This window comes from Ctenopharyngodon idella, chromosome 17, assembly GCF_019924925.1.
Source record: "Ctenopharyngodon idella isolate HZGC_01 chromosome 17, HZGC01, whole genome shotgun sequence".
Taxonomy (NCBI): Eukaryota; Metazoa; Chordata; class Actinopteri; order Cypriniformes; family Xenocyprididae; genus Ctenopharyngodon; species Ctenopharyngodon idella.
The window spans coordinates 5,085,793-5,107,175 of NC_067236.1; the positions used below are offsets into that span (position 1 = coordinate 5,085,793).

Here is a 21,383-nt window from a genome sequence, read left to right on the forward strand (position 1 = left end):
GTGAATGAAAGTGCACATTCACTCTCTGACAGCAGATGGCGCTGATGGAACAGCAGAAATGCAGCGGTTACCCCGGAAACTCAGTAAACAAAGCAGATGCGCTACTGAACAGTAATTAAAATGCTTTAAACAGCCATTCAATATTTTGTATTCGCAATGTTGTTCATCACAGCACCAAATACTTAATACTTAAAGACTTAATAAGCTATTTTCAAACTTAAACATTTTTATATTTTAATCTGGAGAGATAGACAGAGATTAAACAACAGATGGAACTACAACATGTCCTATCCACCTTATTCCTACGCCCCAGGCCATGAAAAAGCGCGATTCTTTCCACAGCAATAACGGACAGTTTAAATATAACTATAGTGATATATATCTGTATTATGTAACGTTGCCTTAATAAAAAATGTTCATGAACTTAAGCATTGCGTGATACTATTTCAAAGCGATTTCCATAATTTTACAGATAATAAATTGTATTTACCTGTGAAAACAAACCTGGAAAGAGACGTGAGGCTTTGAGGAGAAGAACGAGAGATTCTTTGTGCATTCCAGTGAATTATTAATGGGATATATCGTAAATTATATCGGGAGAATAGATGTGCAGTATATGTTGTCCTTTTTCATACTATTACAACGGTAAGCAAAGGGACAAAATAAAATAATCACGAGAATAGAAAGCAGCGACTGAAAAGAGCTCTTGCCATAGATATTCCTGTTATGTTACGTTAAAATACCAAGCGTTACGTTATTTTCATGATGTCTAAAAATAAAACATGAAAGAAAAATTGACAACTCATTCAGTCAAACTGACGGATAAGCTTTATTATAGGGCAACCTTATGATTTGAAACGATTCGTTTCAGTCTTTTTAGATGGAAGTTCCCTAAACCGGAAGTAGAACCCATAATCTATTGCTCATTCCTAATCTTAGTTAATGCATTAACTAACATTAAACAATGAGACCTTATTGTAAAGTGTTACTTGTTGATCTTTATCATTCTTTTGCACTTTAATCTGTTTGAAACATTTTACTTTATATTTTTTTGTGTATTCCAGTATTGTATTTAAATGTTCAGAGTTTTTTGTTATAAGAAAAAGAGTTTTTAAACCTGTTATACTATTTTTTTGCAACTTATTTCAATATCGTGATAATACCATATACCGTGACAAAAGCTTAAGCAATTAGCGCAACATGAAAATTTGATACCGTCACATGCCTAGAAGAGAGTTTTAACCAGTATAACAAAAGTTTTTTTTAAAAAGAAATTGCCTACCCTACCTTTAAATATGTAAAACCTTTAAATGTAATAAAGCACAGCACAATCAGATCAATAAATAAACTTTAATTCTGTACATAAAGTATAAACAGAAATATCATCATGATGCTATACAATCAGCCAGCTTCACTGAGCTCAAATGAAAAGATTATCAAAAGACCAGACAAGATGAGTTAAATTATATATATATTTATATCAGTTCTGTGAGACATCTTATTAAGAGACAGAGATTATGTATCATTTAAAAGGGACAACACATGATGCCTATATTATTTGACTAGACTCAAATAATATTAATAATAAAAAACTTTCATTTAAAAATCTTTACTGTAATCATCTTCATTCATACCTGCTGTGATGGTGCAGCAAATACATATTTCTGCTTCATTTAGCTTTTAATATTCAAAATTCGAACATCAAAATGTTCTTTTCCTATAATGCCTTGTGTTTACTTAATAATAAAAGATAATCGGTATGACATGTTAGCACATATCAAATGTTTGAGAAATCGAGACAGCTGAACACACTAGGACATTAAAACATGTCAAGATTTGTTGGCTGAAACCTTTGTCCACATGGTTTTATCACAGTCCAGGGGGTGTTTGATCAAAGAATGTGTTATTTCTGCTTTGTATTAGAAGTAACATCTGAAAACACTCCTGACACAGCTGAGATCTGTTCTTTCCTGCTCTGTCCTCAGAAGCATGAGTGAAAAATAATGATTTGAAAGTAAGTTAAATAAAAATAAATTGTCAAATTCTGAAGTGTTACTAAAACAAAATAAAATATAAAATAAAAAAAAATAATAATAAAAAATAAATGAAATAATAAATACCTGCACATTTATTGAAAAAAAAAAAAAGAAAGAAAAAAAAACATTACATAGCAACAGACATGTACTGGATTTTATGAAAAATCTGAAGAAAATTTTTAAATATGTTGTCTTAACAATTAAGATTTCAAAACAGTGTGAAGTGAGTTTTGATGCTATAGTGAATAGTTGATAGTTAAAACTGCTGCAGTTGGTGACCCCTTACACTAACATTCAATAAATTAAATACAGAAAACAAAATTCTCTCAGATCAGAAAAAAAACATGACAAACATTTAGCAGTTAAAGGGATAGTTCACCCAAAAATGATCCCATAATTTACTCACCTTCAAGCCTTCCTAGGTGTATATGACTTTCTTCTTTAAGCCAAACACAATCGGAGTTACATTAAAAAATATCCTGGCTCTTCCAAGCTTTAAATGGGAGTGAATGGTGCCATTTTTTTTAAGCCCAAAAAAGCGCATTCATCCATTATAAAAGAAATCCATCAAAAAAGCTCCAGGGTTTATTAAAGGCCTTCTGAAGCAAAGCGATTCGTTTTTGGAAGAAAAAAATTCATAATTAAAACTTTATAAACCGTAATCACTATAAAGTTTGGAAGATCCAGGATATTTTTAAATATATCTCCGTTTGTGTTCATCTGAAAGAAGAAAGTCATATACACCAAGGATGGCTTGAGGGTGAGTAAATCATGGGATAATTTTCATTTTTGGTGAACTATCCCTTTCATGAAACAAGCATGCAATGGCCCCAAAAAAGTATTTGGACAATTAAGCTCAACTTGAAGAATGGATTGCATTAGATTTCAAAATATGAATCCAAGTGGCATTTAAAGAAATATAGTTTTCGGTTTGAAATGATATAATACATATACTGTTAAAAACAAAGACACTTTCTAGTTGTCAACCTTGACAGTAGTTGGATAAAAACATGGGTTAGAAAAGTGAAATAAGTTCTGAGAAAAGCATGGCATCATTTGTTTGCAGATAATTTGATGGTTTTGTTAGTTAATGAAATGTTTGCATTTTTCGGTGCAACTTAGGTGTCCAAATACTCTTTGGAGTCAGTGTACATTCTTCCTTTGTCACTGAGGGAGACAGGGGTTAGAACAGGGCTGTTCTGATCCCTCCTGAGAGCCCTGCAGTGTCTGCTCACCCTACAGGTGGCAGGAGGCAGTGCTGGAGTCATCGCCCTGGAATGTCTCTTTTTCTTAAACCACACCATTTCTTTTCTCCGTTCTTTCATTTCATATATTCTCCAGGACATCACAGGGAACGAATCCTCTCTTTTTTCCACTGGCTACTCTGATGAAGCCATTATGTTCATCCTCACTGCTGACACAAATCTGAAAGTGTGTCGATACAGCAGCATTATCAAGCTGTTTGTGGTGGGAATCTAAGTTATTAAGAATAAATTATTAAGAAATGTACTCACTTGTCCCTCTTTCAGAGTGATCTGCCCTTGTTCCTTACAGCCAATAAAGGTTCGGTGACATCTGAACACCCTGTCGCCTGCCCTCACCTGATGCGCAAAGGATGCCGGGAAAAAACCTATTCTATCTTCAATCACACCCTGGAATTGTTAGTAAGATACATAAGAACAAATATTTTAACTCACAAAAACGTATGTAAGCAATAAGGTACGAGAGGCTGTGGTGTATCGTGAATAAGTCATGGCTGAACGGCATTGTTAGTTGTTATTCATGATACAGCACTAGCCTCGAGTACCTTATTGCTTTTATAAAACGGTTACCACACAATACAAATATTAAAGCCAAAAATATGCATTAATGCAACTTTCATGAAGTAAACTTTCACTAAAGCCTTCCTTCTGCCGGAAAAAATAGTCCCTGATCATGAACAGCAACAGAAGTTACATTATTACGCCATTAGATGGCGGCAAAGACTGTCTTTATGAGTGTGTCAGTCAGCGAAGACTTTTACATTGAAAAGACTGAATTGTTGTGAACACGGAACAAGACGCAACTGACAAATGCTTTGACTAGCGTTGTCAGTCACAGGAAAACCCCTTAACTGTTAAAAGGACAAGATGATACATCTGACATTTAAACATTGACATTTAAATGTTTTATTATGAACATAGGACTGACCGGAAGGAAAATGCTAAATCTGAATGCAGGTAATAAACTCACTCACTCGATCTTTTTCTCACAATACTCTTCTACATAATACAGTAAGCTTCAATGAACAATATCATTTGAGAATATACAGTTTGACACCATTGGGTGTCATAGCCGTGTTTTATTGTGAATAAAATACAGCTATTGATCAATCAGAATCAAGGACAGGAACTAACTGTTTTGTAAGTTAAAATATACTGTTTATTAAAGCCATACCATTTGACATAAAAACAAATTTTGATCTGTTTGTAACATTCATATAGACCATTTCAATGATTTTTTATGGTGCTTTGGTGTCATTTTTTGAAAGCTTTAATCCGCAAATCAATTTGTAATTGCATGGAAAAGGGCACTGAAACATTTTCTGTATATTCAATTTTTCAATTTTTTATGTATTTCTAATTTACCATTTGTGACCATCATTGTTTTAAATCATCAAGTTGCAGAATGATGCAGAATGTCGCATAAAGGAGAGAATCAATTTTTAACCATGAAAGTAGATGTCTTGGATCAAACAGTAAATCTGTCATGATTTTACCTTCCACCAGTCATCATTAGAATCATCTGCCAGGATTATTCGATCTCCGGGTCTGCAGGGAGACAGGAACACATTAGGACAAATTAGTACATTTCATCCCCTTTCAATAGTACAAAATGAATTTTGGAATTAACTTTGGATTGAAAGCTTTGATGAGGCTGAAATTCTCGTTACATGAGGCCAACTCAGAGGTGATTAGGGCTCCCAAGTAAGACCCCATTTGTCAGTCTTTGACATAACGTCAATCATGACTGACAGATAGGGAACACTGTGCAGTTGCCCATATTTTGAAGTAATTTTGCATGCTCAAAGCCAAGTGTGACCACACCTTAATCAAAAAGTCAGCATCTATTTAAACAAAGTTTTAATAGCAACAACATAAAAGCAGTCTAAGCAGAAAACTGAAAAGCTACAACTTTTTCCCCATCAAAACTCATGTTTATTCAAGAGTATGCTTGTCAATGTAGGTAAGCACACAATGTGTGTTCTGCATACTAAGAAACCCTGAGCTAATCGTTATCACCAAGAAGTTGTCCAGCAGACAGCCAACAGCCTCCCTGTGGCAACTAATTGCATATCCTGTTGAGGATATATTGGACGGAAATAGAGGAATTACAAATTTTCACGATACAGGTGTAAAGACTCAAATCAGCTGTGACACTGAATAACTCAGCACTTCTCTAGTGTGTGTGTGTGTGTGTGTGTGTGAGAGAGAGAGGGATCAAGAAGTTTATTATAGCTGTAAGTAGAATACTAGCATCTGCTGTTGATACCACAAAATAAATACTGGAAAGGAATAAAACAGCAGCTTATGCCTCCTTTGAAAGCTAAAAAATGCTTTCTTCTCACCTCATTTCCAGGTCTTGGTTGTCTTGGGGGGTGAATCCGAACAAAGCCACGTAAGTATTGAGCAGCAGGGGGTCCCTCTTCAGCTCTCTGTTTGACTACAGTTTAAACATACAGGGACATAAACAGAAAGAGACTATTACAAATTGGGGGTAGGGGGATGGTGTTTGGGGGGTGGGGGGGGTATAGAATGACTTCTGAATTTATTGAATATTTTAGATTGAATTTATGTAATGCAATGAAAGAAAAATATTAATAATGAAATATTATTGCCAGAAGGATAAGTTAAATAAAGAATGATTCCAGAATCCAAACATTACTGGGCTGCAGACTTTGGCTAAGGTGGATGTGTTTCTTAAATTTGGACTTTTTCCACCAGCTCCTGGGAAATTGTGAGTACAAGCAGACACACACACACACACACACACACACACACATACAACTGGCCTCAGAATAGTTCAGATGTGATTAAATCCTGACACAGAATCATGAGTGAATGAAGTGCAGCTAGCTGCCTCAAATCAACGTCAGAACGTATCGACACAAGCCATTTAAAATTCTGACTAAGCTTCATTATAAAAAGTATTTTCCTCTGGCCTAAAATATCATGGTCTCTGTGCTACACAGTGGAAACCTTTTTTCTTTCTTTGAAAAAAGGGTTAATTTTCAGAAAGAAACACACAGGGGAGAACAGGGCTAGTTGTCACAATGGCTAAAGCTCAGCAGCTGTAAGGTTCTGAGTCAGAACTCCAACTGCGCAAATGTGTTTTCTTTAACATTTCTCCAGTCTTGTGTCACAGGATCCTTCAAAATTCATTCTAATATGCTGATTTGGTGCTTAATAAACTATTATTAACATGAACGCTATTTTTGTGTTTTTTTCAGGATTTTAAGGAATTTGCCTATATTGACTGACCTATAGACACCTGACAGCTGTCAATGGCATAATAAACAACATAAAAAATATTATACAAAGTGTGTGAAAAGAGATTTTGTGATGCTTACAGATGATTCTTCTGATTTCCTTTCAGCAATATGAAAATGTTCTGTTCCATTCTCCAAGGGTGTAAAAACTAAAACAAAGAGATAAAGGAAAAATCAGTGAGTAAAGACTAATTCAAGTACAGATCTGTTGATAACAAGTAACTCATGGCAGAACAAACATTGCTTGTTTTCTTATTATTGCAAGAGGTTAAATAAATGTGGCTGTTGTAGTGAGTCATTGGTCAGAGTGGTGGACTAATTAGACAAAAAATAATCATAGTTTCTCGGTCATGCTGGCACCTATGTGGCACCAGAGAAAAAATATCTGTCTCTCTTCCCAGAGCAAACACAGTCATGGGCACATGAGTTCACTGAAGCTAGGGGTCAATACATTTTATTTTTAAACAAAACTGTAAAATTTTAATGTAAATTTGTAGTTTTATTCTTATTTAGGAAAGCTCAAATTTTCCTGAAATAAAGTTTGAATGTTCTCACCGTTGTCACTGGGTTTCCTGGTGAGTTGAGCTCGACTGCTGTGGGCCGCCTTTTCTTCTGGTACCTGAGCCACGTCACTGGTCTGAACAAATGTGTAAACACACATGAATTCTCTCATATACACATATATGAACACAATGACTGTTATGTGTTTTAGACATGAAAAGATTAATATTATTTGTTTACTATTTAGAGATTTACATCTATTAAATACCATATAAATTATCCTTTTATCTTTCTTTTGCAAATAATTTCATGGTTGATTTAATCTTGCCTTCACCATGTCATGTTGTGTCTTCTGTCTATTCTCTCTTTCATCTCATTCTCTCCCTTTTTGGTTATATTTGCTTTAGAGAAGCATTATCTGAAGCTGACCATCACTTCCTTCCAGGGTGTGTTTGTTTCAAGCAGTAAAACATTACATCTGGGCCGCCTAGATTCCCTTACAACCATAGTAACTGCACATTAGGTGGTTTGAAAACTTGAGTGGAAAAAAAACGCATAAAAAATGTGTATTAAAGTAATAAAATTGAGTCCATATGACAGGGACCAAATATGTTGCTATAAATAACAAAATGATGACCACATTCTTGATAATTCTGTGATAATGTTTTTAATAAAAGAATAAAGAAGTACTTCTTATGTAGAGAGGAATAATGATTGTAAATTGGGACTTGAGCAAAGAGCAGCTCAAAGAGTTTAAATTGAATTGTCTTGAGTGTTTCATTGAAATAATCATAATAATCATCACCATTTTTATCATATGAGCTCCACTCTCTGCACAAGCAGCCAACCAGATGCACATTAAAATGTGATATCAATCTTTTTAAAAGCCTAAACTGAAGCAGATTGCCTGCAGGTAAATGATGGATGCATGTTTACTACACTCAGCTTGGACCAAACACCAGTCACACAGACACACACACACACACACACACACACACACACACACACACACACACACACACACAAGTATTGCATCCATTCAAACTGTCACATCACATGCCCCATCAGATTGGATTTGAAAATTCAGTTCATGTTTTTTGTTATATTCTTGAATTATATTTTAAATATTTTATTTAAACACACTAATTAGAATAATGCATTTTTAAAAGGTATGACCAAAAAATTGGATACCAGTGAACAAGTGTTTCTTACAGAGTTTCTCTGTGGTGACTCCGATCCACTGGCCCGCTTGGTCTTTTGAGCCAGAGAGGTTCCAAACCTCAGAGTCTCATACACCGGGTCAACTTTACTGCCACAGGCTAGGACAAAACAAAAGATGAGTCAAAATACTACAAAATGTCAGTGAACAGGATAATCAAGCTGGTGATGCAATGACAAATTTTGCAAAAGTAAAAAAAATAATTCTACATACTGCTCACCAATAGGCATAACCTCCCTAATGCAGCCAAACTGTTCCTGAATCAGCAGAGGGGAGCTAGAATATCTTCGAAAACCTTTGGGCTGCAATCACACAAACAGGATCAGTGGATTTTATTATTTCATTAATAAACTTTTTCATACCCAGAATTGGTTTTCATGTGCACCTTGATAAGGATATGTAAAAAAAAACTTATGCTAAATACCTGATTCAATTCTTTAAAGGGTTAGTTCACCCAAAAATGAAAATTATGTCATTTATTACTCACTCTCATGTCGTTCCACACCCGTAAGTCCTTTGTTCATCTTCGGAACACAAATTAAGATATTTTTGGTGAAATCCGATGGCTCAGTGAGGCCTCTATTGCCAGCAATGTCACCGAACTTCTCAAGATCCAGAAAGGTACTCAAAACATATTTAAAACAGTTCATGTGAGTACAGTGGTTCAACCTTAATATTATAAAGCGATGAGAATACTTTTTGTGCGCCAAAAAAACCCCAAAATAACAACTTTTCAACAATATCTAGTGATGGGCAATTTCAAAACACTGCTTCATGAAGCTTTACAAATCTTTTGTTTCGAATCAGTTGTTCGGAGCGCCAAAGTCACGTGATTTCAGCAGTTTGGCAGTTTGATACGTGATCCGAATCCAATAGAGGCCTCACTGAGCCATAGGATTTTATCAAAAATATCTTAATTTGTTCTGAAGATGAACAAAGGTCTTACGGGTGTGGAACGACATGAGGGTGAGTAATTAATGACATTATTTTCATTTTTGGGTGAACTAACCCCTTTAAAAAAAACAATCAGAACAATTGATTGTTAATTAATAACTCAACATCAAATAAAAATGTAAACAAATTCACAAAACATGATAAACACATACCTATAGGGCATTTTTGTTTGTTTCAGTGGCATTTTTAGCTTGAGCTCTGGTTAATTTCTGACACTGACAGTTACCATGCCAAAATTTCAAGCTGGTTCTTAGGACTGAAATGAGTGAAAATCACACCCAAGAAGTTTCAGATAGACTCAAAATTACAATGACTTAATGTGATTTTTTTGGCAAATAAATTTCCTACATAGTGTCATTAGTGTTATAACCCTGTTAATAAAGAGATGAAATTGTGCTTGAACTAATAAGTCATTTCAACACAATAAATCATTTCAAACTGGTTTTTGCAGTTAATTGATTTAAAACTCTATTTCAACAATTAATTTGTATTATCACTCCAAAATGTCTACAAAAGTCTCTGCATGGCATTATTTCCCATGTATTAAAATGTTTTAGTAAAAATAGATGTACATAACGTATTGTTATATTGGTGCATATGAATAAAAATAATTATATATCAGTCTTCCTAGTGTTAATTTGCTGAAAACCTGTGTGGGAAACCTGCCTTGATTATTTAATAATGGTTTCGTTACTCTAATCCATTTCAGAACAAATACATAAATATCGAAATATGCATCACATATTGTCAAAAAAACAGAAAAATATTGAGATATAATTTGAACCATATATTTCATATTTCAGTCCTAATATGCACTAGTACGCACAGATAAATGTTCCCAGTGTTCTCACACAAAGTGTCCTCTTTTACAATGTACTTTTGCTTCATGTCTGGTATAACAGCTGTTTTGTCATGACTTAAATGGTTTAATCCAGTATCAGTCTGATAGCGTTCATCTTTTTTTTCCACTAACACTGTATAAATGACTGTTAATGACGCAAAGGTATTTGATTAAAGCTTTTTCAATTCATTTGAATGATTTTATACCTTTAAAGATAGCCTACATTTACACAGAGATTAAGTGCTTTAAATCAATAAAAGAAGCTAAAGCCTTTACAGCATTATAATTAGCATCCGGGCACACACATAGCCTAAAAAAGAAACCTGGCTCAATATGCCCTTATTTGTATTTGTTGTGTTTAGTCCACGCAGGTTGTCTACGCAATCAGCATCTCAAATATGCTTTGAAGACTTCTTCGTTAGCCATGACTGGGGTCGGGGACTAATTTGAGTACCACTTGAACCCAGAGAGAAGCTCTCCAGTGCTACTGCGTCACATTTCTCCAACGCTCACTTTGGAATCGTGTAAAGAGACATGTTCAGTGTTGAAGTAGATGCTAATAAATGCATTTAACAAAAGTGCACCATGTCTGTGAGTGCCCTAAAATACAGAATTGACTCAACCGAAAAACATCCATGTGATTAATTTGCTTAATCAGCCGAAATAACTATAATGGCTACACCATGTGAAGTTCACTTGCACATAATGGGAGTTTTAATGGTTGACTAACAATCAGGACTCGGCTCATGTCATGCTGGTAGTAAAGCACTCTTTTGAAAAGCACTCGTAGCTCTAAGGTTCTCACTGATCAGACAAGCCAAGAGAAATAAACAGAGTTTAAAAATAGCAACTTGTCCACTTTAGAGCAAAAGTGGAATTAGAGCCGAATCCAGTGGGGAGTTGTTCTCTTTTTAATCCTGACCCCCCACATCTATATTTTCCATTTGTGAGAGCCCACTACATCATCAGGAGACTTCAACCTGCCAAATATTCTGAAGCACAAGCACAGCATTTTTTCCACTTCCTGTGTTGATGATCTCATAGTACAGTACTAGAATCAAAAGTACTTGGATCTAAGAAAAAAAAACATTGGTCAAAGGCGATTCTACCCAAAGTTATTTTGTTCCTTTCTTTTCAACAGTTGCTTCTGTAGTTGTTCTATGGAGAACTGTAATTGGGTTAATTGTCATTCAACAACTGTATTTATGCTAACAAATGTGAAATTTTGTCTCGATGCCTTCTAGATAGCAGAATGGCTTAGATAATGCAGATATCTATAAGTGATACAATTTAAAGGAGTCATGAAATCGAAAATCAAAATGTCCTTGATATTTACACATATAAGAGGTTCCTCTACAATAAAAACTAGTGCTATCAAATGATTAATCGCATCCAAAATAAAAAATGTTTACATAATATATATGTTTGTGTACTAGTGGTTCAACGGATCACAAAACTCATGGTTTGGATCATATCGCGGTTATTAAGTCACGGATCAGATCATTTTTCGGATCAGCACAAAAAAAAAAAAATAATAATAATAATTGGGGGGTGGGTGGGGGGGTAACTTTGCATTTATTACTTAGCCCACTTTAACTACTCTGATACCACAGCAGAAACTACTAGCCTAACTAATACATTATTAAAGGCAAAGGAACATACTGTAAAAAGAACAAATACTGTACACCAATTACAAGCATAAATACAACAAAGTTACAAATAAAGTATAAGGTCTAATTTTCATGTACAGAAATGTAATAATTAAATGTAAAATGACACTGTTCACTGTATAAATTTAATATAGATTAATCTTTGGTTAAAGCTGTGTTTTGTTGTTTGATTTACACGACAGACAACAGCAGCTATTTATAGGTTGCTGTCACTTTAAGAGTAAGACCCCATGCACGCACACATCCGATAGATACACTTCCGAATTCTCACCTCGTTCAATTAAGACATAACCGAATGTGTTTACGAGAATACTTGCCGAGAGGGGTATTTTTACTGACATAATGCGTGTTTGCGTCCATCCAAGTGCATTGAGGACGCGAAAGAAAAATCAATTTGGAGTTCGCGAGGTATCCGAAACGTGCCTCTCTCTCTCTCTGTGTGCGCGCGCGAGCCTTGTATGTATGTGCGTCTGTGCGCACCGATAACAGCGTGGCGTGCGATAGCCTACCGAATTAAATCCTCTTTTGCCTCTTCTAGCGCTGGAATGGTTTTATATCTATTTAATGTGTAAACTAGCAAGACAAAACACGTGCAAATGATAACCTTTCACTCTATTGCGGTTAAACTTGCAATTGATCCGCGAATCACATGCGTGCCAAACAGTGGGGCTTGGTCCGTACGGATCACGGATCAACAACGATCCGTTTAACCACTAGTGTGTACTATGTATTTTTATTATGTATATACAAAGTACACACACATACAGTATATTATGTAAACACAAACTTTTATTTTGGATGCTATTAATCGTGATTCATAGTTTGATAGCACTAATAAAAACATAGTGCAAGTTTTATACCTCAAATCTAACTCCCCAGTTTAAAATGTGAATTTTTGTTTTCCACTCTACTGAAACGCCAGGATTTGAAATCGCTCTGCACACTCCATATCATGCAAATCAAGCTTTATTACAGCACTGGTCATCTCAAGCATCAAACAAGCATGTGTGACACATGTTGTGGGGGAGGGCATAGATACGGTGCAATCACAGCAGTGGGCATTTACTTGCATTTCTGAAACAGAACTCCCTTCAAACTGAGTGTTTTTGACAGTGAAAAAATGAGGATGAAAACTGGTACATTTTTTTTACAAGCTTCATAAGCTAACCTCCAAAAACATAATATAAAGACCTGAAAATGCATTTCATGACCCCCTTAAAGGTGGGGTAAGCGATATTTCAAAAACGCTGTTGGACATTTAAAATCAACCCAAACAAACCCACCCCTCTCTTCATTTCTCCGCCTCCAAAACTCACCCTCCAATCCTAACCACCCTGCTCTCAGTCAGTCTGGAACCCCAGGCCGATCGCTGCTGGCAGGCGAGGCGAGCGCACTAACAATGACTCTAAACATCGCATTCTCTAGCGATCGTCAGTGCGCAGTGGTTTACCTGCTCAACTCTCACTATCTGGCCACTGTTACACACGCAATGCGAGGGTGGATTTATCACAGCTGATGCGCCACAAAAAACGCTTCACGAAAAATAAAGCGCAGATATCAACGAACGACAAGGAAGCATAAAAAATGAATGTAAAGTACACAAGAGTAAATACAAACAAGTGTTTGTTGTTAGTCGCCAACAGCACAGCAGCTCCAGACAATCAATGACACTCAAACCCAGTATTACTCACGTGTGGAGCGGAATCAAAGCAGCCTCCCACAGTGTCGCAACAGCTAAAAGCAGTCTATACAGGATGCAACAAAGTGCCCATTGCAAAGCATTTGTCCTTCGTGTCAGTTTGTCATAAACAGAACGAGGCATCAGAATTGTCGGTCACGATGCGCCGCATCCAGTGTAGACAACATCACTGATTATAATGGGTTCCATTTAGTGATCGACTGATATTGATTTTTTAGAACCGATACCGATAATTTGTGTGTTTATGTGCCCAATAACCGATATGCAGAACCGATATTTATTTACTGTTATACTTCTGTTTTTGACATGATTACAACACCACTGAACTGAACAAACCATTTTAATTATAACAATCACTCCCTCCTTGCATAGAAAACAAAACAAATCTTATTTATACACCAATAAATTTTGTTAATTTTAATCTTCATATTACAAAAATAATTTTATTTATAAAAAACATCAGCAGCAACACTAATGTTAACAATAAGCAAAATAAATGTAGAATGTCTAATGTTTTCAAATGGAGAAAATAAATTAAAGACAGGAGTCATATCAACTTTGCAGTAATGTAATATTTCATTTTAAACTACAGTTTTAGTAGATTTATAAGCTGTTTAATAGGCTAAAGAGTGAAGAATAATTCGCTGGATAATGTTAAATAACTGAATAATATTCTCTGGAACACTGGTATATAACAAACAATACATCTTATTTTATTGCATTTCTCAACTGGTATGTTATATCAGAATTATTAAGAATGTTTTTGTCGTTCTAGATTATGAAATATCTGCTGACAAAACACTATTTATCTCTGCATTTACACAGAACTATACTCAAACTGTGATCGCTCGTGGAGATAATAAATAATTAATTTCCAAAGAGTTGTGTTTACTTGGATGTTTATTAGTGAATTAATGGTTATATAGTAAATGTTTATATAATTACGGTGTTTTAAACAAGTGAACTTGTCATCTTGTTAAAAGTTACATGCGGTGGCCGAGCATCAACCCGCTGAGTGAACAGCAAAATGCAGACGACTTCATGAGACTAATGATGAGCACAGACAACAGAGAGAGAATTAAATTCAGCACTTTTATTTCCAACATGTGCTCATTCATGGCTGTATTATTTAATTCATGCAAAGTTACATCTTTATTGGGAAAGGACTTGACGGATTATCTTACGTGACTCCGTGAGCTTGTCTCTATTTCTTAGAGACAAGCTGCATAAATAGCTACATTTCAGGCATTTATGTAACACATCTAATTTGTGCATTAATGGCTGTTATATTAAATAACATAACGTTTATCGGTAAATCCGATATTACAAAACCGATATCCGATTATGGTAAAATGCTTAAATATTGGGGAAAATATCAGTAAATCGATATATCGGTCTATTTGTAGTTCCATTGTCTTTTGTTGCATCGTGCCGCTCGCGTCCAGTGTAGACACGGTGTCTGTTTTCAGGCCTTCCCGCTTAACTCTCTCCAGCACTGGAAAGCTTTTCTAATATTTACGCAGGTACTAAAGGGCTTGCCCAGTCATAAACCTTCATTCCAGTGATATTCTTTTGAGCTCTTTTGTACTGGGTCTCATCTTTCTTCAAATCTGCCTCTTGCTCGTTCTCTCTCCTCAACCATCATACGCCCCTAATGCGATTGGCTACACGCTGGTGTCGGCACAAACAGTGTTTTTGAAATATGGCTCACCCCATCTTTAATACAATTTAATGGTAGATTTTTTTCTGTAATAAATAACTGTTGAATTTAAAGGACTTTATTATATATTTTACAATAGTTTAAAAGACTTTTACATTTTTACAAAAGATTTCTTTCAAATAAATGCTGTTCTTTTCATTCTACTTCTCAAAAATATTAAGCAGCACAACTGATTCCAACATTGATAATAATAATAAGAAGAAGAAGAAATGTTTACTGAGCTTCAAATCAGAATATTTGAATTATTTCTGAAGGATCATGAAACATTGAAGACTGGAGTAATGATGCTGAAATTTCAGCTTTGCATCACAAAAATAAATTACATTTTAAAATATATATTCAGATAGAAAATACTGTAATAATATTTCACAATATTACTGATGTACTGTATTTTTAAATAAAGAAGCATAAGAGCCTTCTATCAAAAAAATATTTGGGGGTAGTAGTAAGATTTTTTTAAAGTTATTTTGTGTATTCAAAAGTTAAAATTCTACATAGTACATATATAAATATATATTGATCTCACTATTAATAAAATCTATTATTTGACTGATTTTATCACAGAAGTATAAAAAAACTCTTATTTCTACAATAGTAATAGATAATAGTTTTGAATGAACTTGTTCTTAAGGTCAGTCACTCATTCTCTGAGAAACCTGACTCACTGGTATTGCAGTGAAACCATGGGAAAACCAATGGAAATTATAGCACTCTCTTTCCTTTTTGCCATTTTTTTTTCTGTGTGTGGGGGGGCGTGTGAATTTCCCAGAAGAGTCGTGACTTGCGGGTCCCCCGAGTAAAGCACAGAGGTGTTTACATGATAGATGCATCTTGATATTCCGTATCAACTATCCCATCATTCCTCTCTCTCACTTCCTCTAGTACACACCAGAGAACCATTAACATTCATACTCACACAGCAATTCACAGAAGGAAAAGACAGACTGATGAATCACACCTTCAAACAACCAAAAATAACACTGTCAAGAGTAACATATCTTAACACTCACGCACTACAAATCTTCACCTACTGCCAGAAAGTAACAACAAGAAAGTGGTATTACAAATTATAAGTATGGAGCTGGTTTCAGCATCAGTGGAGAATGGAAAAGTGTTTTCTTTGCAACAGTATCTGATATATCATGCCTTAATAAGCCTTTCTGTATGCTCAACAAACGAACATAAACACTGAATACTTTAGTTCCACACTCAATTTCCAAGATTAGCCAAATATCAACAAAACAAACAAAGTAGGGGAAAACAAACACTCAATTCACAAAGTAAAAAATATCTCACCAATTTTCCCATGCATCTCTGCTGTCCAACTCCATCCAGGCACTTGTGGTGGATGCCCATCTTGCAGGCTTTGCACCGGAGGCCCAGCTTAGCATTGGTGCCTAGCAGTTGAGGTCATATTCAGTTAATATCATGTTTAAAAGTCTTCTGAGAGCAAACTTATTGACCATAAAGACTATTTGTACAAAACAATGTTATATTACTGCAAAACAAAAAGTGATCAATAAATACAGGTCAGAGTTAGAAATTCCCACATGTGCAGTTTTGCTGTAAAATTCTATAAATCAAGACCAACAGTTTGTTCATTTTCATCCTATATTAATTCTTAATTAGCAATTTAATATGCAATTCCAAATATATTCTTATTGAAGGGTTACAGGGGCAATTCTGCAAGTGTTTAGGTTGATGGCCATCATTCTGGCCTACATTTCTTTTGCCTAAAAAAGGATCCCTTATAAGCAGATCATCAAATTATGTCTTCACAGTCCCAGAAACACTTGCAGAATCCAAACGTATTAGTAGTACTGGAAAATGCAGGTGTTAATGCTAAGCTGAACAGAAACAGCTGAAGACAAACAATAGCCAAACGTAAAGTTTGTGAACGCATGTCCAAGAAGCTATCTAATAAAACAGCACTCTTATGATCTAACAGAAATCCTTAATCTTCTCTACTATTTGCTCAATTTTAGCATTTGATGTCACCACACCTGGTGCACAGGACATGTATTCAGAGACATGGTTTTATTGATTCATATGGTTTATGAAAGGACTTGGAGGAAGGAAGGAAGAACAAAACTAGCTATGAATGTATGATTTTCCTGCTATCAACATTTGTGTTCATTTGAAAGCAGGGAATGTAAATCTACTCCTCAAAAGTCATTACGTGTAAGCAGTGAAATTCTGAAGCTGCATACAAAATATAAACAAAATGATAAATAAATTCACCAAGGGACAGCATGTTACAACATCCATTATCTTCTTCTTCCAGTAACAACACTCTTGTGCCTTAAAATAATAATGAAATCTTTAATTAAAAAAAAAATATATATATATATATATATATATATTTGACTCTGACTCCACTTAAGATGATAACTCAGGGTGTTAAAATTACACTTATTTTTTTTTAACTAGTGCTGAATGTTTCATTAACCAAAAACTCAGCTTTTCCCATCACAAATTATGCATCACTTTAATGCATGCTTCTTTGCATGATCTATAGGTAATGAAGAATTTATCAGGCCTAATTGCTTTCAGAAATTAAAAAACTGCCTCATGCAGGATAAACATAATCAGATTTTATTGCGGTGAGACAATAAATACTAATTACTGAAAATACAGTGTTAAAGTCATCTTTCCAGCTGCTTCCCAAGAGCAAGCAGCACTTTATGGAGAGTAAAATCACCTGTGTCTCTTCCATTTGTATACTGTATCTTAGCACATACATTGTGCATTTTTTATTAACTTTAAATGTACACTATGTAACTTTTGGCACTCTAGCGGTTAATAAACAAAACTGCATTTGTCTTGAGAAAGAACATTGTAGCTGGGGCTGTACTTCTTTCTGTTTATGTATATGACGAGTCACACAGGTACTGGGATACTGTGCAGCATTTGTCGTCCCGCCAGTGAATAGAAACACTTTTATAGGGATACAATTGTGATTCATGATAACATTTATTCATTTAGCTCTTTTTAAGATGCTTTGATAAGACATATACACGGTTTTCTCATTTCAATTTTGTCAATTTTGAGCAAAAAAAAAAAAAAAAAGTTACATAGTGTACATTTAAATATTTAAAGAAAAAATTAAACCATCGTTTACAGTATATAACAACAGCATGCATAGCAAAGCTCTGGAAAATAACAGCTCACACAGAATAACTATATTCTTTTGGCAGTAACAAGAACTAACAGACAAAAACAATCCTCTCAATCCCTTGAAGGGGCTTGATATTGACCGATCTGGGGAAAAATTCTATCAAGCATCGGTCTGTAAAGCATATGAGGAGCTACTTCATCATATGCATTTCCTGAGAGTGCTGAACAAGTCATTATGAGCGCAGAAGCAGGACAGGGTGGGCTGGGGGAAGGGGTGGATGATCTATTTTGATTTGGTTTCTACAGAGTTCAATTCATCATCAAACAGAACAGACTTACCGAACACCTTGCCTGCTCCCCCTTGGCAAGCTAAAAAAATTAAAGGAGAGAATCCCTCTTGCATTACAATTATTCCATGTATCATGAAAATAAAATTATGGTCATATAAGTCACCATGACATTACTTACAGCTCATTCGAGGTTCGTAGATGTTGATTTTTTAAAACAAACATGTCTCTCTGAACACCAATTCACCCAAAAATGAGAATTCAGTCATTATTTACTCACCCTCATGTCGTTCCAAACCTGTATGAGTTTCTTTCCACTGTGGAACAGAAGGAGAAATTTTGAAAAAAAAATTGAGCTTTTTTTGTCCATACAATGAAAGTCAATGGGGTCCAAATGAACATTTGACCACAATGACTTTTATTGTATGGGAAAAAAAAAAAAAAAAAATTCTAAATATCTCCTTTTGTGTTTGACAGATGAAAGAAAAAAATGAGTAAATGATAAAAAAAATATATCATTTTTGGGTGAACTATTCATTTAACTACACAGAAAAGATTAAAAGAATATATTTTCATGTTTTGAGTAGCTTTAAGATTTAAAATGATAAATGAAATATGAATGTGAAATGATTAATAGGGTGAAAACATCAGGTCCCGCTGTTGTGAGAATGACTCTGTCACAGGGCTCATTTGCCCCTGTCTGCTACAACTGGCTGCTTCCAGCTATCCGTTCGATTAATCAAACATCACATGCTCGGTCCAGACTCTCTCATGCATCCCTGTGCTGATTACTTCAGCCTCAGAAAAAAAAATCTTTAATGCGTCTTTAATGTGTTTAATGGTCGGGTATTTATGTGCTGAGTATTTTTTGCTAGGGTCGAGAGGTGATACTGGGCAGAACCATTCTAATGAAATTCTTTCTGTAATGAAAATGGCCTAGAGTCACTTGTGTCAACTGAGATCTAGTCCAGGCCAGACTTCAATAAAATGACTGTAAGAGATATTAGAACATTTTTTCAAAGTCATGAAATGTTTGGTCTTTATTTTAGGACTTGTATGCCCCAAAGGAACAGAGGAAAATGATTTCATCATTCAAAATGCTTGCAAAAGCTGCATGAGATGTTATGTGGACTTAATTTCAATGTTGTTAATGTCATCAGTTGCCCAATGGGATGGGAATCCACCCACACAGACAGCCAACCATATTCGCAATGCTAAGCCTCCTTTTATACTTTGATATACAGCATGGTTTCTGTGTCTTCAGAAATAGATGCCTCTGCTCCATCCAAACATGAGAGAACATCAGCATGAAAAATGTGTTGCTCTCTGATCCAGAAACTGCTTTGTAAATTGTTGAATGACATTTTGCAATAGACTCAATACCTAGAATTATTAACACAGAACATGCTTGTTAAAAACTTGAAAGAAATGCACGATCAGTTCATGGTCAGTAAATATCTTTACGGCTGCACAGCGGACCATTAAAACATTTCTTATCCTTTAGTTTTTTACCACACAGCTGAGTGGGTGTTTAGTGGGTGTTTCTTCAATTTTGGCCTTTTAGAAAAGACACGCGTTGAACACTACATAATATGTCTACTAACAATGTCCAACAGTGACAATATATGCAACCAGTAGAATTATGTCATTTTTGTAAAATATATTTTTTTGCATAATTGACCTAAATTACAGCTTAATTGGAAATAAGAAACTAAACTACAAAAATCCCCTAACTAAAAAAGAGGGCAAAGTTGTAGGTTGAGGTGTGATTTTTTTTTAAAACAAATCTTATATAAATAATTTTCACAAAATAAATATTAAAATGGTTTATGTTTATTTCATTGTTAAACAAAATAATTCATATTTTATAATGGATTTTCATAGTTTAAGATTGAAAGTCTGGGTCTGAGAACAAAAACAATAAAACAAAGTAAAAAAATATATAGTAAAATTACAATAAAACATTAAAATCTACACATAAAGTGAATAATAGAAAAATTATGATGATGGCATGGCAAAAAACTAAACTTTTATAAAAGTGGCCCAAGTTAAACAGACAGACAGACAGACACACACACACACACACACACACACACACACACTTGTATATGTGGTTTACGGGGACTTTCCATAGCCATAATGGTTTTTATACTGTACAAACTGTATATTCTATCCCCCTACACTAACCCTACCCCTAAACCTACCCATCACAGAAAACTGTCTGCATTTTTTGAATTTCAAAAATAAAAAACAGTTTAGTATGTTTTTAAACCACACTTCCTGTGTCCTCATAAACCATGTTTACGTTGTAATACCCATGTCATTATACACATTTGTGTCCTCATAAACCATGTATACAAGAACACACATAAAAAAAAAAAATTAAAAAAAAAAAAATACTTTTTAATCAAGGTGTACTGTTAGGAGTTTAAAAGGGAACAAAATCGGAAACTAAACAGCTTAGCAGCAGGTCAGATCTCTATCTCCAGCTCAAATATACCCCATTCATCATGCCATTGACTAGCACAAACGAACATGGAAAACTAAGGAACGTGATGCTGAAACCCAGTTAATTCCGGTGTCCTGATATCTGATCCACATGCTGAGATTTGGGTCAGCAACACGTGGGCTCATATTTTAATAACCTGTAGAGATTTGGGTCAAACACAAGTGAAGAGGTATCTGGTCTACCTGTGGAGATTCAGGTCACACACAGGTGCCCTGATATCTGATCCTTATGTGGGGATTTCACGGTTCGTTATTTAGTAATGACCCATTAGTCACAGCAGGAAATTGAGACTCGACACACAA

General features: G+C 34.9%; 1 protein-coding gene across 2 annotated transcripts in view; it reads right to left on the reverse strand.

Moving 5' to 3' along the window:
• Positions 1-1,336: 1,336 nt before the first annotated feature.
• Positions 1,337-21,383, reverse strand: part of stac (SH3 and cysteine rich domain) — a 30,570-nt gene continuing 10,523 nt past the window's right edge. The window contains exons 3-12 of one of the 2 annotated variants that reach the window (XM_051868867.1): positions 18,625-18,654; positions 16,465-16,565; positions 8,505-8,586; positions 8,278-8,384; positions 7,120-7,201; positions 6,646-6,713; positions 5,644-5,738; positions 4,795-4,846; positions 3,551-3,688; positions 1,337-3,461 (exon numbers count right to left, since the gene is read on the reverse strand). In XM_051868867.1, the coding sequence (XP_051724827.1) occupies positions 3,363-3,461; positions 3,551-3,688; positions 4,795-4,846; positions 5,644-5,738; positions 6,646-6,713; positions 7,120-7,201; positions 8,278-8,384; positions 8,505-8,586; positions 16,465-16,565; positions 18,625-18,654 (854 nt within the window). In that variant the 3' untranslated portion in view covers positions 1,337-3,362. The remainder of the gene's footprint in view (positions 3,462-3,550; positions 3,689-4,794; positions 4,847-5,643; positions 5,739-6,645; positions 6,714-7,119; positions 7,202-8,277; positions 8,385-8,504; positions 8,587-16,464; positions 16,566-18,624; positions 18,655-21,383) is intronic. The other variant, XM_051868868.1, reaches the window with a different exon arrangement.